Source organism: Pristis pectinata, chromosome 7 (assembly GCF_009764475.1).
Source record: "Pristis pectinata isolate sPriPec2 chromosome 7, sPriPec2.1.pri, whole genome shotgun sequence".
Taxonomy (NCBI): domain Eukaryota; kingdom Metazoa; phylum Chordata; class Chondrichthyes; order Rhinopristiformes; family Pristidae; genus Pristis; species Pristis pectinata.
The window spans coordinates 26,955,173-26,969,673 of record NC_067411.1 but is presented as its reverse complement, the minus strand read 5'-3'; the positions used below and the strand labels follow the sequence as shown (position 1 = coordinate 26,969,673).

General features: G+C 39.1%; 1 protein-coding gene across 6 annotated transcripts in view; it reads left to right on the top strand.

The window, feature by feature from the left end:
* fcho2 (FCH and mu domain containing endocytic adaptor 2) overlaps positions 1-14,501 on the top strand; it is a 159,867-nt gene that overhangs the window by 86,064 nt on the left and 59,302 nt on the right. For all 6 annotated transcript variants that reach the window (XM_052019149.1, XM_052019148.1, XM_052019147.1 and 3 more), the window contains exons 15-16: positions 36-78; positions 4,788-4,882. In XM_052019149.1, coding sequence (XP_051875109.1) covers positions 36-78; positions 4,788-4,882 — 138 coding nt within the window. The remainder of the gene's footprint in view (positions 1-35; positions 79-4,787; positions 4,883-14,501) is intronic.

Here is a 14,501-nt window from a genome sequence, read left to right as displayed (position 1 = left end):
ATGCCTTTAACTTATACCCCCTTACTTTCGACAAGGTGAAGAGCTGGTTCGATCAAGATTACACGTTCCATCATCTGAGTAAGTTGCTAAAGGAATAAATAGAAGGGATAGTAACTGGTTACACATTTGGCGATGAATGAAATGAGATTGAAGAAAGGACTATCATTTGTTTGTTACTAATGCTATTCTCTAATTGACAATTGTATCTAATTTTGCTGAACTGTCTTCCTATTGAGATCATGAATTAGCTATTAGTGCCTTAAGACTTAACAAAATACACATCCTACTTTTTTATTTGTCTCAAGGGCGCATAACTGCCAACCAATATTTAAACATCTTGGTTACTTGTCATTTTTAGCTTTGATGATGAATTTAAAATGTGCCACAATAGGCTTAAACTTTTAGTTTCAAGAATTTTGTTAGACTTGTATCGGCAAAAGTTTGACTAATTGCCACATTTTCTTATATTTTCCAACTTAAAAACATATGATGCTAGCTACTAAAAGATATATTTTTGTTACCATTTATTGAAATTCACCATTTCATTGTGAAGTCATTCTATATTATGCCTTTAGATCTGTTAGATTTTTTTAACAGTTTAAGAGATGAGTAGACATTTAACCTGGCCCTGCCTTTCTTTGTGATTAGAACTCAATTGCAGCGACATGCTGTGAATGTTGTACATTGATGTAAGAACTTATTAATCCTTAGGTGAACTATGGATAAATATGAAGAAAAATGATCGGGTGGGGCAAAGGTGAAATGTGATAGACAGCCTAGTTTCAAGACAGATATGTTCAGTAGGACACTTGGGACCAAAGGGGTTTGCAGAGATAAAATGGGAGAGATGTATGGACAAGGATTTTAACTTTAATGAACTAAGTAAGTGTTCACTTTAGTGAATTCTGGGGTGATGTCCAAGTAGACATATTCTTAAATTTTAGTATCGTGGGACAGAAACGGATGTAGACTCATTACATTTAGGCAAGTAAAACAAGGGCATGGGAGGATGAATTGGAATTTCCAAATAAATTATTGGTTAGAAAGACTTCTTTGTAATTTCCCAAAATTGTCGATTTTAGCGTTTATAGCGATCTTTATTTAATCCATTCATATCAGTCAGAAATAAAAAGCTTGAAATTATTATAGGTCCAGTCATGGCTTTGGGACATTCTAAATCAGTCCACCACAGTGAATTAAAAAATGAGCAGTTAATTTTCACACATAAGATTCAACTGAGGAATATATTGGCCAGGATACAATGTCCTGAGTTATTTGGTTCCCACTAAAAGCAGACCTTTCATCTATTGCAACAGTTTCGTTTGTTAAAAAAGGTTCTCCATGCAGGTTACTTATTGGCAACATTCTGATTCTGGTTCTAAAAAATTCTGTATTAGAACTAGCTGCTTGCTCAGTAAACTTACTGCAGGACATCTTTGATATCCACGTGACATTAGTGAAGTTTACCAACAACTGTCCGACAAACAGAAAATAGGTTAACAATCTGCTGGAGGAACTCAGATGATATATGGAGACAGACAATAAAAAAGAGAGACAGAAATAAGTTAAATCTGATGTGGCCAATTAATGCCCAAATAGCTCCCACCATTCAAGTTATTGATTTCTCTCTGAACCATTCAACTCCAGTTCTTTTAATAGCTCCATTTCCAGATATGAATCCTAGAATTTAATATGAAATTGAACTCTCTCTGTGGGTGGAGGTTAGGAACGGAAAGGGGTCAATAACTTTACTGGATGTTTTTTATAGGCCGCCCAATAGTAATAGGGATATTGGGAAGCAGATAGGGAAGCAGATCCTAGAAAGGTGTGAGAATAACAGAGTTGTTGTGATGGGGGATTTTAATTTCCCAAACATCGATTGGCATCTCCAGACAGTGAGGAGTTTAGATGGGGTGGAGTTTGTTAAGTGTGTTCAGGAAGGATTCGTGACACAATATGTAGATAGGCCTACAAGAGGAGAGGCTGTGCTTGATTTGATATTAGGAAATGAACCTGGTCAGGTGTCAGATCTCTCAGTGGGTGAACATTTTGGTGATAGTGATCATAATTCTATCTCCTTTACGTTAGCACTGGAGAGAGATAGGAACAGACAGACTAGAAAGGCATTTACTTGGAGTAAAGGGAATTATGAGGCTCTCAGGCAGGAAATTGGAAGATTAAATTGGGAACAGATGTTCTCAGGGAAAAGTACAGAAGTAATGTGGCAAATATTCAGGGGATATTTGTGTGGAGTTCTGCATAGGCATGTTCCAATGAGACAGGGGAGTCCTGAGAGGATACAGGAACCGTGGTGTACAAAGGCTATAATAAATCTAGTCAAAAGGAAAAGAAAAGCATACAAAAGTTACAGAGAGCTAGGTAATGTTAGAGATCTGGAAGAGTATAAGGCTAATAGGAAGGAGCTTAAGAAGGAGATTAGGAGAGCCAGAAGGGGGCATGAAAAGGCCTTGTTGGGCAGGATTAAGGAAAACCCCAGGGCATTCTACAAATATGTGAAGAGCAAGAGGATAAGATGCGAAAGAATAGGGCCTATCAAGTGCAGCAGTGGGAAGGTGTGTATGGATCCAGAAGAAATAGCAGAGGTACTTAATGAATACTTTACGTCAGTATTCACTACAGAAAAAGATCTGGGGGATTGTAGTGGGGACTAGCAGAGGACTGAAAAGCTTGAGCGTGTAGATATTAGGAAAGAGGAGGTGCTGAAACTTTTGGAAAGCATCAAGTCGCCGGGACCAGATGAGCTGTACCCCAGGCTGCTGTGGGAGGCGAGGGAAGAGATTGCAGAGCCTCTGACGATGATCTTTGCATCGCCAATGGAGACGGGAGAGGTTCTGGAAGATTGCAGGGTTGCAGATGTTGTTCCCTTATTCAAGAAAGGGAGTAGGGATAGCCCAGGGAATTATAGACCAGTGAGTCTTACCTCAGTGGTAAGCTAATGGAGAAGATCCTGAGAGGCAGGATTTATGAACATTTGGAGAGGTATAATATGATTAGGAATAGTCAGCATGGCTTTGTCAGGGGCAGGTCCTGCCTTATGAGCCTGATTGAATTTTTTTGAGGATGTGACTAAACACATCGATGAAGGGAGAGCAGTAGATGTAGTGTATATAGATTTCAGCAAGATGTTTGATAAGGTACCCCATGCAAGGCTTATTGAGAAAGTATGGAGGCTTGGGATCCAAGGGGACATTGCAGTGTGGATCCAGAACTGGCTGGCCCACAGAAGGCAAAGAGTGGTTGTTGAAGGGTCGTATTCTGCATGGAGGTCGGTGACCAGTGGTGTACCTCAGGGATGTGTACTGGGACCCTTGCTCTTTGTGATTTTTATAAACGACTTGGATGAGGAAGTGGAGGGGTGGGTTAGTAACTTTGCGGATGACACAAAGGTTGGTGTGTAGTGGATAGTTTGGAGGGCTGTCAGAGGTTACAGAGGGACATAGATAGGATGCAAAGTTGGTCTGAGAAGTGGCAGATGCAGTTCAACCCAGATAAGTGTGAAGTGGTTCATTTTGGTAGGTCAAATATGATGGCAGAATATAGTATTAATGGTAGGACTCTTGGCAGTGTGGAGGATCAGAGGGATCTTGGGGTCCGAGTCCATAGGACGCTCAAAGTGGCTGCGCAGGTTGACTCTGTGGTTAAGAAGGCATATTGTGTATTGTTCTTCATCAATCGTGGAATTGAATTTAGGAGCCGAGAGGTATTGTTGCAGTCTTTTACTCAGAGAGTGGTGAGTGTGTGGAATGGGCTGCCGGCAACGGTGGTGGAGGTGGATACGACAGGGTCTTTCAAGAGACTGTTGGATAGGTACATGGAGCTGAGAAAAATAGAGGGCTATGGGTAAGCCTAGTAATTTCTAGGGTAGGGACATGTTTGGCACAGCCTTGTGGGCTGAAGGGCCTGAATTGTGCTGTAGTTTTTCTATGTTTCTAAGATGGAATGAAAGTACATCTTTGACACTGAGGCATAAAGAATACTTTTTGGAGCAATGCACAAGCTTTAAATGATTTCTGTGCTTCTCTGCAGTTCCAGTTCTCTTAGCACTATGAAAATATTGCTGCTTATCTTTCATAGATCCGAATGTCTTATGTTTCTACATCATCTACCATTGCGTTACCCACTCACAAACCATGTATATGTTTGTTTATATATGATTCATGAAGCGATTGTGGGCAAAATACAGTCCACATGTGCAATGATTTTATAGTGAACAAAACGTGAAAGGCTGACTCCATGCCTGTTTCTGGGACCATGTTCATTAACATGTTGTCAGTTACACAGGCATTAGCAATTATATTGGGAATAATGAGCTTCATGCCAACTAAAATAAAATTACAGTAAAGCTCCGAAAATCTAGCATCTGATTGTCCGACGTCAGTCTCACCCATTAGTCCAGGATGTGAGCCAGGAAGCAGAGTGCAAGTGCGGTGTATAGCCAGAACCAGAGTTGCTGAGTGCAGCTGGAGCAGAGTATGTGGCCAGAGCTAAGACTGGCGTCCAGAACACCAAGGGTTAGGAATGTGGATAGTTTTGCAGCTGGAGCCAGGGTCTGAAGTGCTTGTACATTTCCTGCTCTTCTTAAACTCACCTGGTTCACTGAAAATTTATTGTATCTATTATTGTAACATGTAAATAAAAGTGTGTTTAGGTGTTAGTTGGAGTCAAATCCAAAACATAAGTACCAGATGATTAGAATTTTACTCTATTGATGATTAATGGGATGGTGCAATACAATAAAACTTTCTCTTTTGATTTAAATTATATAGTGCCAAACGGGTCAGCAGTGATTTGTTTTCATTGGATCCATTGTTTGGACCTCCACTTGATTCCTCATCTTCATCCACATCAATTACTTCATCAGGTAGATATTTAGGTTCTTTTGTTGTTCAAGTGTGTAAATATTTTGAACAGAGTAAAGGTAATATTTGACATTTTTAAGTGAAGTGTATGATTCTTGGGATTTTTTTTGTTCTAATTAACACTGCTGGATCAACCCCTTGTGCAGAATAATCCAATAAATGTTTACTGTATTCTAAGCAATTGCTAATGCTTTCATTTGATCTAATAATCTCCTTGTTACTTGATACCATTAATTACATGATGATGGTATTCTATTGATCCGAGTCTCTGTTTCTTTAAGGTTTTTTCTTCCCACACTGAAGCTCCACTTGAATTGATTTTAGTTTTTAGCAGTGATTACGGGGTGCTCTCAATTTAATGAAATGCAGAGGAAGTATTATGTTGTTACTTCACATTTGTTCATGAAATAAAATAGCACATTCATTTGTCAACCACAGGCATTTACTTCATTGAGAAACAATATGTTAAAGTACTCTATATTTATTTTGGTATAATCGGGTATATAATTAATATATATATGTTGGTTTACATAGATGTAAAACAATGCTTATCACATGGCAATACAGTCACGGCTTCTGTATTCAGGCCAATTGTTTAAACCCCAGAGAGGAAAAAAACATTTATTTTGTATGACTGTTGAAAATTACAGACAGAGAAAATTACAAACAAAAGTAGTGAGTAAACCTGAAATTGTTGAATTCGATATTGAGTTCAGAAGGACTGCTTAGGTCCCTAGATGGTAGGAAGGAAAGAGGCAAAAGACCTGCTTTTGCTTGTTAAGTGCGTGAGGAGTGGCTGGGGGAGATAGATGAGAACATTTAGTCATGTTGCAGCCTTCTGAACTCAATATTGAATTCCAACAATTTTAAGTAACTCACTTTCTCTGTTTGTATCAGAACTGGATTATCCCACCATAATATTGTCTTGTTTTTTTCTCTCCCCATTGGCACTGCCTGATCTGCTGGACATTTCCTGCATTTTACAGCTATTACAGGTTCATTTGTGGCCGGTCTCTCTTCTAATTTCTCTCATTAACCTATCAATAAGATGGCATAATCACCACCTTATCCCATCCACAATCCTAGCCTCACCCTATCAGAGATACTCCCTTTGTTTTATCCATCCCTCCCCCATCCTTACTCCAATTTAAAACCAACTTTGTTTCTCTGCTAAATTAAAACAATGCTGGAAACACTCGGCAGGTCAAGTAGCATCTGTGGAAATAAAAGCATTAATGTTTCACATCTGAAATTCTTTGTCAAAACTGAGAAAGAGAGGTTAGTTTTCAATAGCAGGGAAGGTAGGGAACGATGAGTAAAACATAGGGAGTATCTCTGGTAGGATGAGACTAAATAACTTAAGGTAGCATTTAGAAGCCCGTTATACTACTTTGTGTGATATGTAGCTAATAGCAGAGGTGTGATACATACCCAACAGGCCAGGTTATACTAATAGAACAATAAAAACTGAGCTAAAATGATGACAGGCAAAAGTGGCCAGTTCTGACACAGAAAGGAAAAAAAAACAAATTAACTAAAGTTGGAGAAATTGATATTGAATCTGGAAAGCTACAATGTGCCCAAATGGAAGATGAGATGTTCTGCAAGCTTGCATTGGGCCTCATTGTAACAGTGCAGGAGACTGCAGATGAATAGATCAGAGTAGGATGGAGAATTTAAAGTGGCAGACAGCTGGAAGATCAGGGTTAATCCTGTGGATTAAAAGCAGGTGCTCCACAAGGTAATCACTCAATCAGTATTTAGTTTCTCCATCGTAGAGGAGACCACTGTGTGAACACCGAATGCAGTAGGTGCGACTGAATCACTTCTTCATCTGGAAAGACTGTTTTGAGATAGCCAGTATAAAAAGGTGGAGGGAAGGGGTGGGGCAAGAACTGGCAGGTGATTGGTGGATCCAGGGGGTGTGATAGGCAGATGGGGGAGGGGAGAGTGGGAATAGTGCCAGAAGCTCAGAGGTGATTGGTGGAAATGACAAAGGTCTGAAGACGATGGAATCTGATAGGAGAGGAAGGTGGAATATGGAATAAAGGGAGGGAGGTGGAGAGGGCAGATGGGAGTAGTGGGGGGAAGAATCAGTGGGAGGAGTTTGTGGGTAGTGGGCAGACGGTGGAGGAGGAGGAGGAGGAGAAAAAGACAGGATGATGAGTGCTGTATAGTTCAGGAGGAGAGAGAAAAGGGACAGAGGGGGAGCAGTTACTGGAAGTTGGAGAATTAGAAATCAACTTCCAGTATTCGTCAGGTTCAGGTAATCAGTTTTTCCATTTTCTGTCAAAACTGAGTATTTCCAGCATTTGTTTTCAGGTTTCCAACAACTGCATTTGATTTGTATGGCACAATTACAGCAATTTTTTTTCTTTTTTTTCTCTTCATTTCCTCATTCATCTCCTTTTATTTTCAACTCCTACAGACAGATCAGATACAGTTAACAAGCCTTCAATACCTTCTCTCAGTTGACTCCACAACTTTTCTCGTATTCTGTCTCTCCTAGTGTCCATCCCACTTGGTTTTCTCCACTTCTTCCTCTTCTCTGCAATTTTTTTGATTTCCAACTTTTCATCATTGTGATGAAAGGTCATCAACCTGAAATGCCAACTCTTTTTTTCCACAGATGCTGCCAGGCTAACTGAGTGCTTCCAGTTTTCTGTATTTTTTTACAATTGAACCTTATTGCAGTTTTAATGTTTGAATAGCAAAGGCTCCCTGCTTTCTAAATATTCACATTTATGACTTTTGAAAGAGTGTGCATCAGTATATCTAAGCATGCAGAGATGGTTTTTTTCCTATTCAGGACAGTTAAGGATGCAGCCAGGCAAAGTAAATAGGATTCTGTATATTTGGAAAATCAATTGTATCTCCTTTTCTCAGATTGATATATACACCTTGATTTCATTCATAGGAGGTAGGTATTGCTGTCAAGGTCACATTTATTGCCTGTTTTCATTTGCACTTCTGGTTGTGTGGCATCTTCTTGAACTGCCTGCACTCCATGAAATGTACCATGCAGTAGTGTAAGAGAATTTCAAGATTTTGTTCCCTCAACAATGAGAGAATGATTGTACTTTTCCAAGTGAGGATGGCATGTGACTTTGGAGATTGTGCCCTTCTACTTCTGGTTTGTTGTTTATGGGTTTGGAAAGTACTGTTGGCAGCCTTGGCAGCTTACCGCAGTGTGTCCTATAGATGGTGAACATTTCCAATGAGTGCATTAGTGGAAAAGCCAGTAAATGTTTAATGTGATGGATAGGATGCCAATCAAGCAAGTTGTAACTTGAATAGTGTGAAGCTGGATATTCTAGTGCTTTTTCTTTAAATGTTGTTAGAGCTGCAAGTGGAGGGTCTTTCTAATGTCAGAAAGTGATTCACATACTGCAGAATACTTTGTCTTCTACAAGAATATAAGAAATAGGAGCAGGAATAGGCTATGGGGCCCCTTGAGCCTGCCCTGTCAATTACTAGGTCAGGGCTGATCTGACCTTTGGTTTCAACTCCATTTTCCTGCCCAATCCCAATGATCCTGTATTTCTCTGTATTGATTAATTCAGCAGTGCTAACTGAAGATCATTACAAATGTCTTGTCTTTGGTACACTTATTTTAGGTAAGCTTTCAATAATCAAAGATAAGTAATATGGCTAAAAGTTGAATTTATTGAGAGAGGTTTCAGAATATCCATTGAATAGTGGAACAGATTTAAAGGATGAAATGGTCCATTCCTATTTCTAAGCTCCTGTGCACTGGATTTGGCCATCATTAAAATAAAGATATTTATTGATCTTCCTTAACTGAATGGCTGTTTAATTGCCCACCACCATTCACAATTTGATGTGGCAGAACTGCAGAATTGTAAACTAAGGGATCGCTAGGCTCTGCCTGCAATATTTCTCTTACCATGGTTAGGCATGCATGTAGGCCTGTGTATAGTTCTGCATGCTGCTCCTAGCATATTCTTCTGGAGTCCGTATTAATCCAGAGTTGGTCCTCCAGCTCAGTGTAAATAGCAAGAGCAGGGCCATGAAATTACAATTAATAGTAGTAAACATTTCTGCTGCTGCCATTGGCCCACAGCACCTCATGACTTACCAGGTTTGAGCTCCTAGTATGTTTTGAATCTATTGGATTTGGACACAATGATGGGTGTTCTCAGAATAAAAACTCCACTGTGACTGAAGTCATCATTTCTTCCAATATTGTCATGAACTTTTGCATCTGTACGGACAAGATTGTGAGTTTTTCCTCTTTCTATGTGCCGCCATATGCCCAGTCTGACTGCTCTCTTTCAGGGCTCAGTCATTAACTGTGCCATTTGAGTTATTCATTTTGAAGGAAATTGAAGCCCCACCCACCCAAAGCAAATTCTGTGTCCTTGCTGCCATAAATGATCTTTCCAAGCAGTGTTTAATAAATTGATAATGAGGGAAAACCCTATGTGGTAATCAGTCGGAGATTTCTTTACCCATGTTTGACCTAATGCCTTATGCCTTCAGAAATTGGCTTGAGGATAATTCACGTGATTTACCATACTTTTTTTAAATGCCTTTCCAGTTTGAACTTCCGTGATCACAATATCAGATTTTAACTTTCCCTGCCATTTTGTAGAAAGAAAATAGGTATCTTCTTGCATCTTTTCTACACAGTGACAGTTTTAGATTAAGGAGCTTCAATTAAAAGTTCTTCTGTGTAGCAAAATTTAATCTAAGCCTGATGTGATTGGATCCTTTGTTCCACTTTCCAAAATTTGTTCCAGATCCTCTGTGCATTATAAGTATGCACACCAAGACCAGCAGGCATGCACAGTGACATTTAGCAAATGGCAAACAATGCATATTTTGATATCATAGCAAGGCTTATCAAGAGAACTGAGGCTTGTTTTTGTATTGGTCAATTTTTCAACTGCCCACCAGCATCATCTGTTCTGATGTCCCATCAATGCCCCTTCCCTTGATGATCAAATTTCTGGTCTTGCCATCTCAAACATGACTACCCTGACTCCACTGTTTCTGTCCTTCTCCCCACCACCCCAAGTTCTCTCAACCCTTCCCTTCCCTTCCCTTCCCTTCCCTGTATTCTTCAGCATGCAAGGCCATTCTATTGTACACAAGGCCCTGGATCAGATTAAAATATTGCTACTTGGCCACCTACAAAATTGGCAGGGCACACCCTGCTTCAATGTTTTCTTCTTAAAAGTCATCGTCCATTACTGCCTTGGTGCATTTTCAATAATCTTTAAATAAACTTGAACTGAATGGTATATGTGCTCTGTCAGTAATTCTCTTTTGACTATAACAATGTTACTCACTTATAGTGCAAAATACTTTTATTTGGACTACAAAATAGTTCATACAATTAGAAATTATCTTAAATCTAGTAAGTATGCAACAAACATCTCTTACATAGAATTTTCAACTTTAATTGTGTTAATTATCATCCCAAGTCATTTAAGCTAAGATAAATGAATAGAGTTTGTGTATTTATTTTCTATTAATGTTCTGTAATCACATTACAGTTGCCACAATATCCTTTTTTTAATCAGCAGGTGTGTTATTCAAATAACCTAAACAGATGTTTTAAATGGCACTTAGTGACTTTTCTGTGTGTTTCTCAAAGGTAATGAGGAAAAATTTATTACTGAAAATCATCTATTGAAAAAGAAGTGAACGTAATGTTTTATGTATGGTAATAAACATTTTTTTCGTCACTTGTGGAGGTAAAAGCACTTTGGAAAAAATGTACATGAATGACAGTAGAAAAATACACAGATGGAACAAAAAGTTCTGAAACAAAGTAAAAGTTGCTGGAGACCTGTCTTTATAAATGGATGCTGATAGACTTCTGAATTTTTAGCAACTTCTGTTTGTGTTTGGAAGTACATTAGCTGAAGTTGAAAAACCAGCACGCCCGTATGCAATGAGCTAAATGGACTGCTTTTGTGCTTTAATTCTTGTGTATGTAATTGCACAAAAGTCAGAGCAGGGAAAAATGTGCAAAGATAAAATTGCATGGTCTATATCTGCATGCACAAACCTGTCTTGTTTATGACTGGTGAACTAATGACAAAAATAAAAATAAATGGGCACAATCTAATAGTCCCTACAGAGACATGGTACTCTGACCAAAACTGGGAATTAAATATTCCAGGATGTTTACCTTTAATAAGAGATAAGCAAAATGGAAAAAGAGGTGGGGTTGACCTGATTTTTAACAAATGGGACAAAGGCAGGATAGTAGAAGGGTCATAGGTTAGAAAATTAACTAGAATCAGTTTGTGGAGCTGAGAAACGGAAAAAGGCAGGAATATTGATAGGAGTAGTATATAATCTCCCAAAAAATAAAAGTAGTGATGGGGCATAATATAATCAGGAAATTATAGGTGTATGTAATGAGGGTGATTTCCTCATGTCACTGTTAATTCTATTCCCATTTATTTTATATCTGTGACCTTTACCCTTCCACCAGTAGGAACAACCTCCCACTATCCATTGTATTCTGTCCTGAGCGCTCATTATTTCATATATACTTTTATCAGATCTCCCCTTGGTTTTCTCTTTAATGAAAACAGTCCCAGCCCCTCTAGTCTATCCCAAGTAACTGTAGTCTCCCTCATCCTAGGAACAATTCTCATTACAGTAAAATGACTTCTTATTGGATTGTGCTGTTATTTAGATTTGACTTGGCAAGGTTCCACTAAGTGCCATGAGAAATCAGGCGAGAATGTGGCAATGATTAAGGTATTGGCTTAAAGAGCAAAGGCAATGATGTAATACTAAAGAGAAGCAAAATATTAAGTTAACTACTGCAAGATTTAGTGCTCATTCCCATGTCAAGATTGAAGCTAATTTCAAAAGAGATAGCAGCAGTAATTTGCAGAAGAATTCAGATCAGTTATACAATTGACCAGCTAAAGGGAAAATTGAGATTATCACTAATAGTGACATAAAGTATTACATATTTGAAGAAAAATCTACAAAATGAACAAGAAATATATGGGAACAAACAGGAAATTTATAAGTTAAAAGGAATCAAAGATTATGGAACATTATTAGTGACCAATCAAAGATGCAGTTAAAAAAAATGTGATCTTGAACTGGTATACAGAGTTTACACTAAGGCCTTATGATGCATTGCAACTGGAATATTACTGTGTTCGATCATCATGCTGCAAAAATTCTTGTGACTATTGGAGAGTAACCAGGGAGCACCAGTTTGAGTGATATAAATATATTGAGGGTTTCTAGTAAATTATGTAGATAAGGGTAAAGTGAAAGTCAAGAATACATCAATTTAAATAAATGAAATATACATTTACAACTTTAGAAAAAATTAGAACCATTTACTTGTGTTGGTGTGACCCTGAATAAAGAGACAGATTTACCAGGAGTGTGTGACTAAAGAGTTATGCTGTCATTTTTGCACCTTTACGAAATGGAAATTGGTTTGCCATAGTATGGGGCTTGGGACAGATACAAATAGTACTTTCCAACAATGTGACAAAATGATTAAAAGATACAAAAGACAGGCAATCTGAATGATGCCAGCAAAAAACAACTGCAGAAGTTACAGTTTTCTAATTTTTGAAAAAGGGAATAAAAGTAGGGTCATTACCAAAATAGACATAAAATATTAAATGGGGACGACGTAACTTGAATGCTGATACATCCCAGGGACTAATGAGCTACATTCCAGAATTTTGAAAGACGTAGATCTCGAGATAATAGATGCACTGATTACCATCTACCAAAGTTAAATAGATGGATGGCATTAGACAGGAACTTGCAAAGGTTGATTGGGAGAGACTCTATGCAGGTAAAAGGACATTTGACAAGTGGAGTTCAGGGCCAGCGTTGCTTCTGTTAAAGTGAGGGGCAAGGCTGGTAAGTTCAGGGAACCCTGGTTCATGAGGGATATTGCTCTGATGAAGAAAAAGGAGGCAAATGTCAGGTATAGACAGGTAGGGTCAAGCGAATCCCTTGAAGAATATAATTGATATAGGAGTACACTTAAGAAGGAAATTAAGAGGGCGAAAAGAGAACATGAGATTGCTTTGGCAGATAAGGTAAAGGGGAATCCTAAGAGAATCTATAAGTGTATTAACAGCAAAAGGATAACTAGGGAGAAAATAGGTTCCCTAAAGAATCAGTGTGGTCATAGTGTTTGGAACCACAAGAGATGGGCAAGGTCTTAAATGAATATTTCTTGTTGGTATTTACCATAAGGAAGGCCATGGAAGCTAAGGGATTCAGGGAAGATAATTGTGATGTCCAGAAGCGCATCCACATTACAAAAGAGGTGATGCAAAAAGGTGGATAAATCCCCCGGGCCTGACCAAGTGTATCCTCAGATTTTGTAGGAAGCTAGGAAAGGAATTGTGGGGGTCCTGGCAGAGATATTTGTATCATCGTTAGCCATAGGTGAGGTCCAGGAAGACTGGACGGTGACTAATGTAGTGTTGATTTAAGAAGGGCTGCAAGGACAAGCCAGGGAACTACAGGCCAGTGAGCCTAACATCAATGATGGGAAAGTTTCTGGAGGGGATTCTGAGGAACAAGATCTACCTGCATTTGGAAAGGCAAGGGCTGATTAGGGGTAGTCAGCATGGCTTTGTGTGGGGGAAATTGTGTCTGATGAATTTGAGTTTTTTTTTGAAGAGGTGACCAAGAGGATTGATGAGGGCAGGGTAGTAGATGTTATCTACATGGACATTAGCAAGGCCTTTGACAAGGTCCAGTATGGTAGGCTGATTAGAAAGGTTAGATCACATGAGATCCAGGGTGAGCTAGCTAATTGGATACAAAAAAGAGAATGGTAATGGAGGGTTGTTTTTCAGATTGGAGGCCTGTGACCAGCAGTGCACTGCAGGGATTGGTTCTGGGTTACTGTCGTTTGTCATATATATGAACAGTTTAGATGAGAATGTAGATGGCAGGGTTAGTAAGTATGCAGATGATACCAAAATTGATGGTATAGTAATGAAGGCTATCTAAGATTACAGCAGGATCTAGATCAACTGGGAAAGTGGGCCAAGGAATGGCAGGTGGAATTTAACTCAGACAAATGCAAATTGTTGCATGTTGATATGCTAAACCTGGGCAGGACTTGCATAGTAAATGGCAGGGTCCTGGAGAGTGTTGTAGAACAGAGAGATCTAGGAGTACAAGTACATAATTGCCCAAAGGTGGGGTGGTGAAGAAGGCTTTTGGCATACTTGCCTTCATCAGTCAGGACATTATGAGAGTTGGGACATCATTTTACAATTGTACAAAACGTTGGTGAAACCACGCTTGGAGTATTGTGTGTAGTTCTGGTTACCTAACTATAGGAAGGATGTCATTAAACTGGAAAGGTTGCCAAAAAGATTCAAAAGGATGTTACTGGGTGTGGAGGGCAAGGAGAGACTGGATAGGCTGGGACTTCTTTCCCTGAAGTGTGGGAGGCTGAGGGGTGACCTTATGGAGGTATATAAAATCATGAGGGACATAGATAAGGTAAATGGTCACAGTCCTCTCCTCGGGAGGGGAGTCTAAAACTAGAGGGCTTAGGTTTAAGGTGAGAGGGAAGAAATTCAAAGGAGACACAAGGAGAAATGTTATCACACCGAGGGTGGTGGA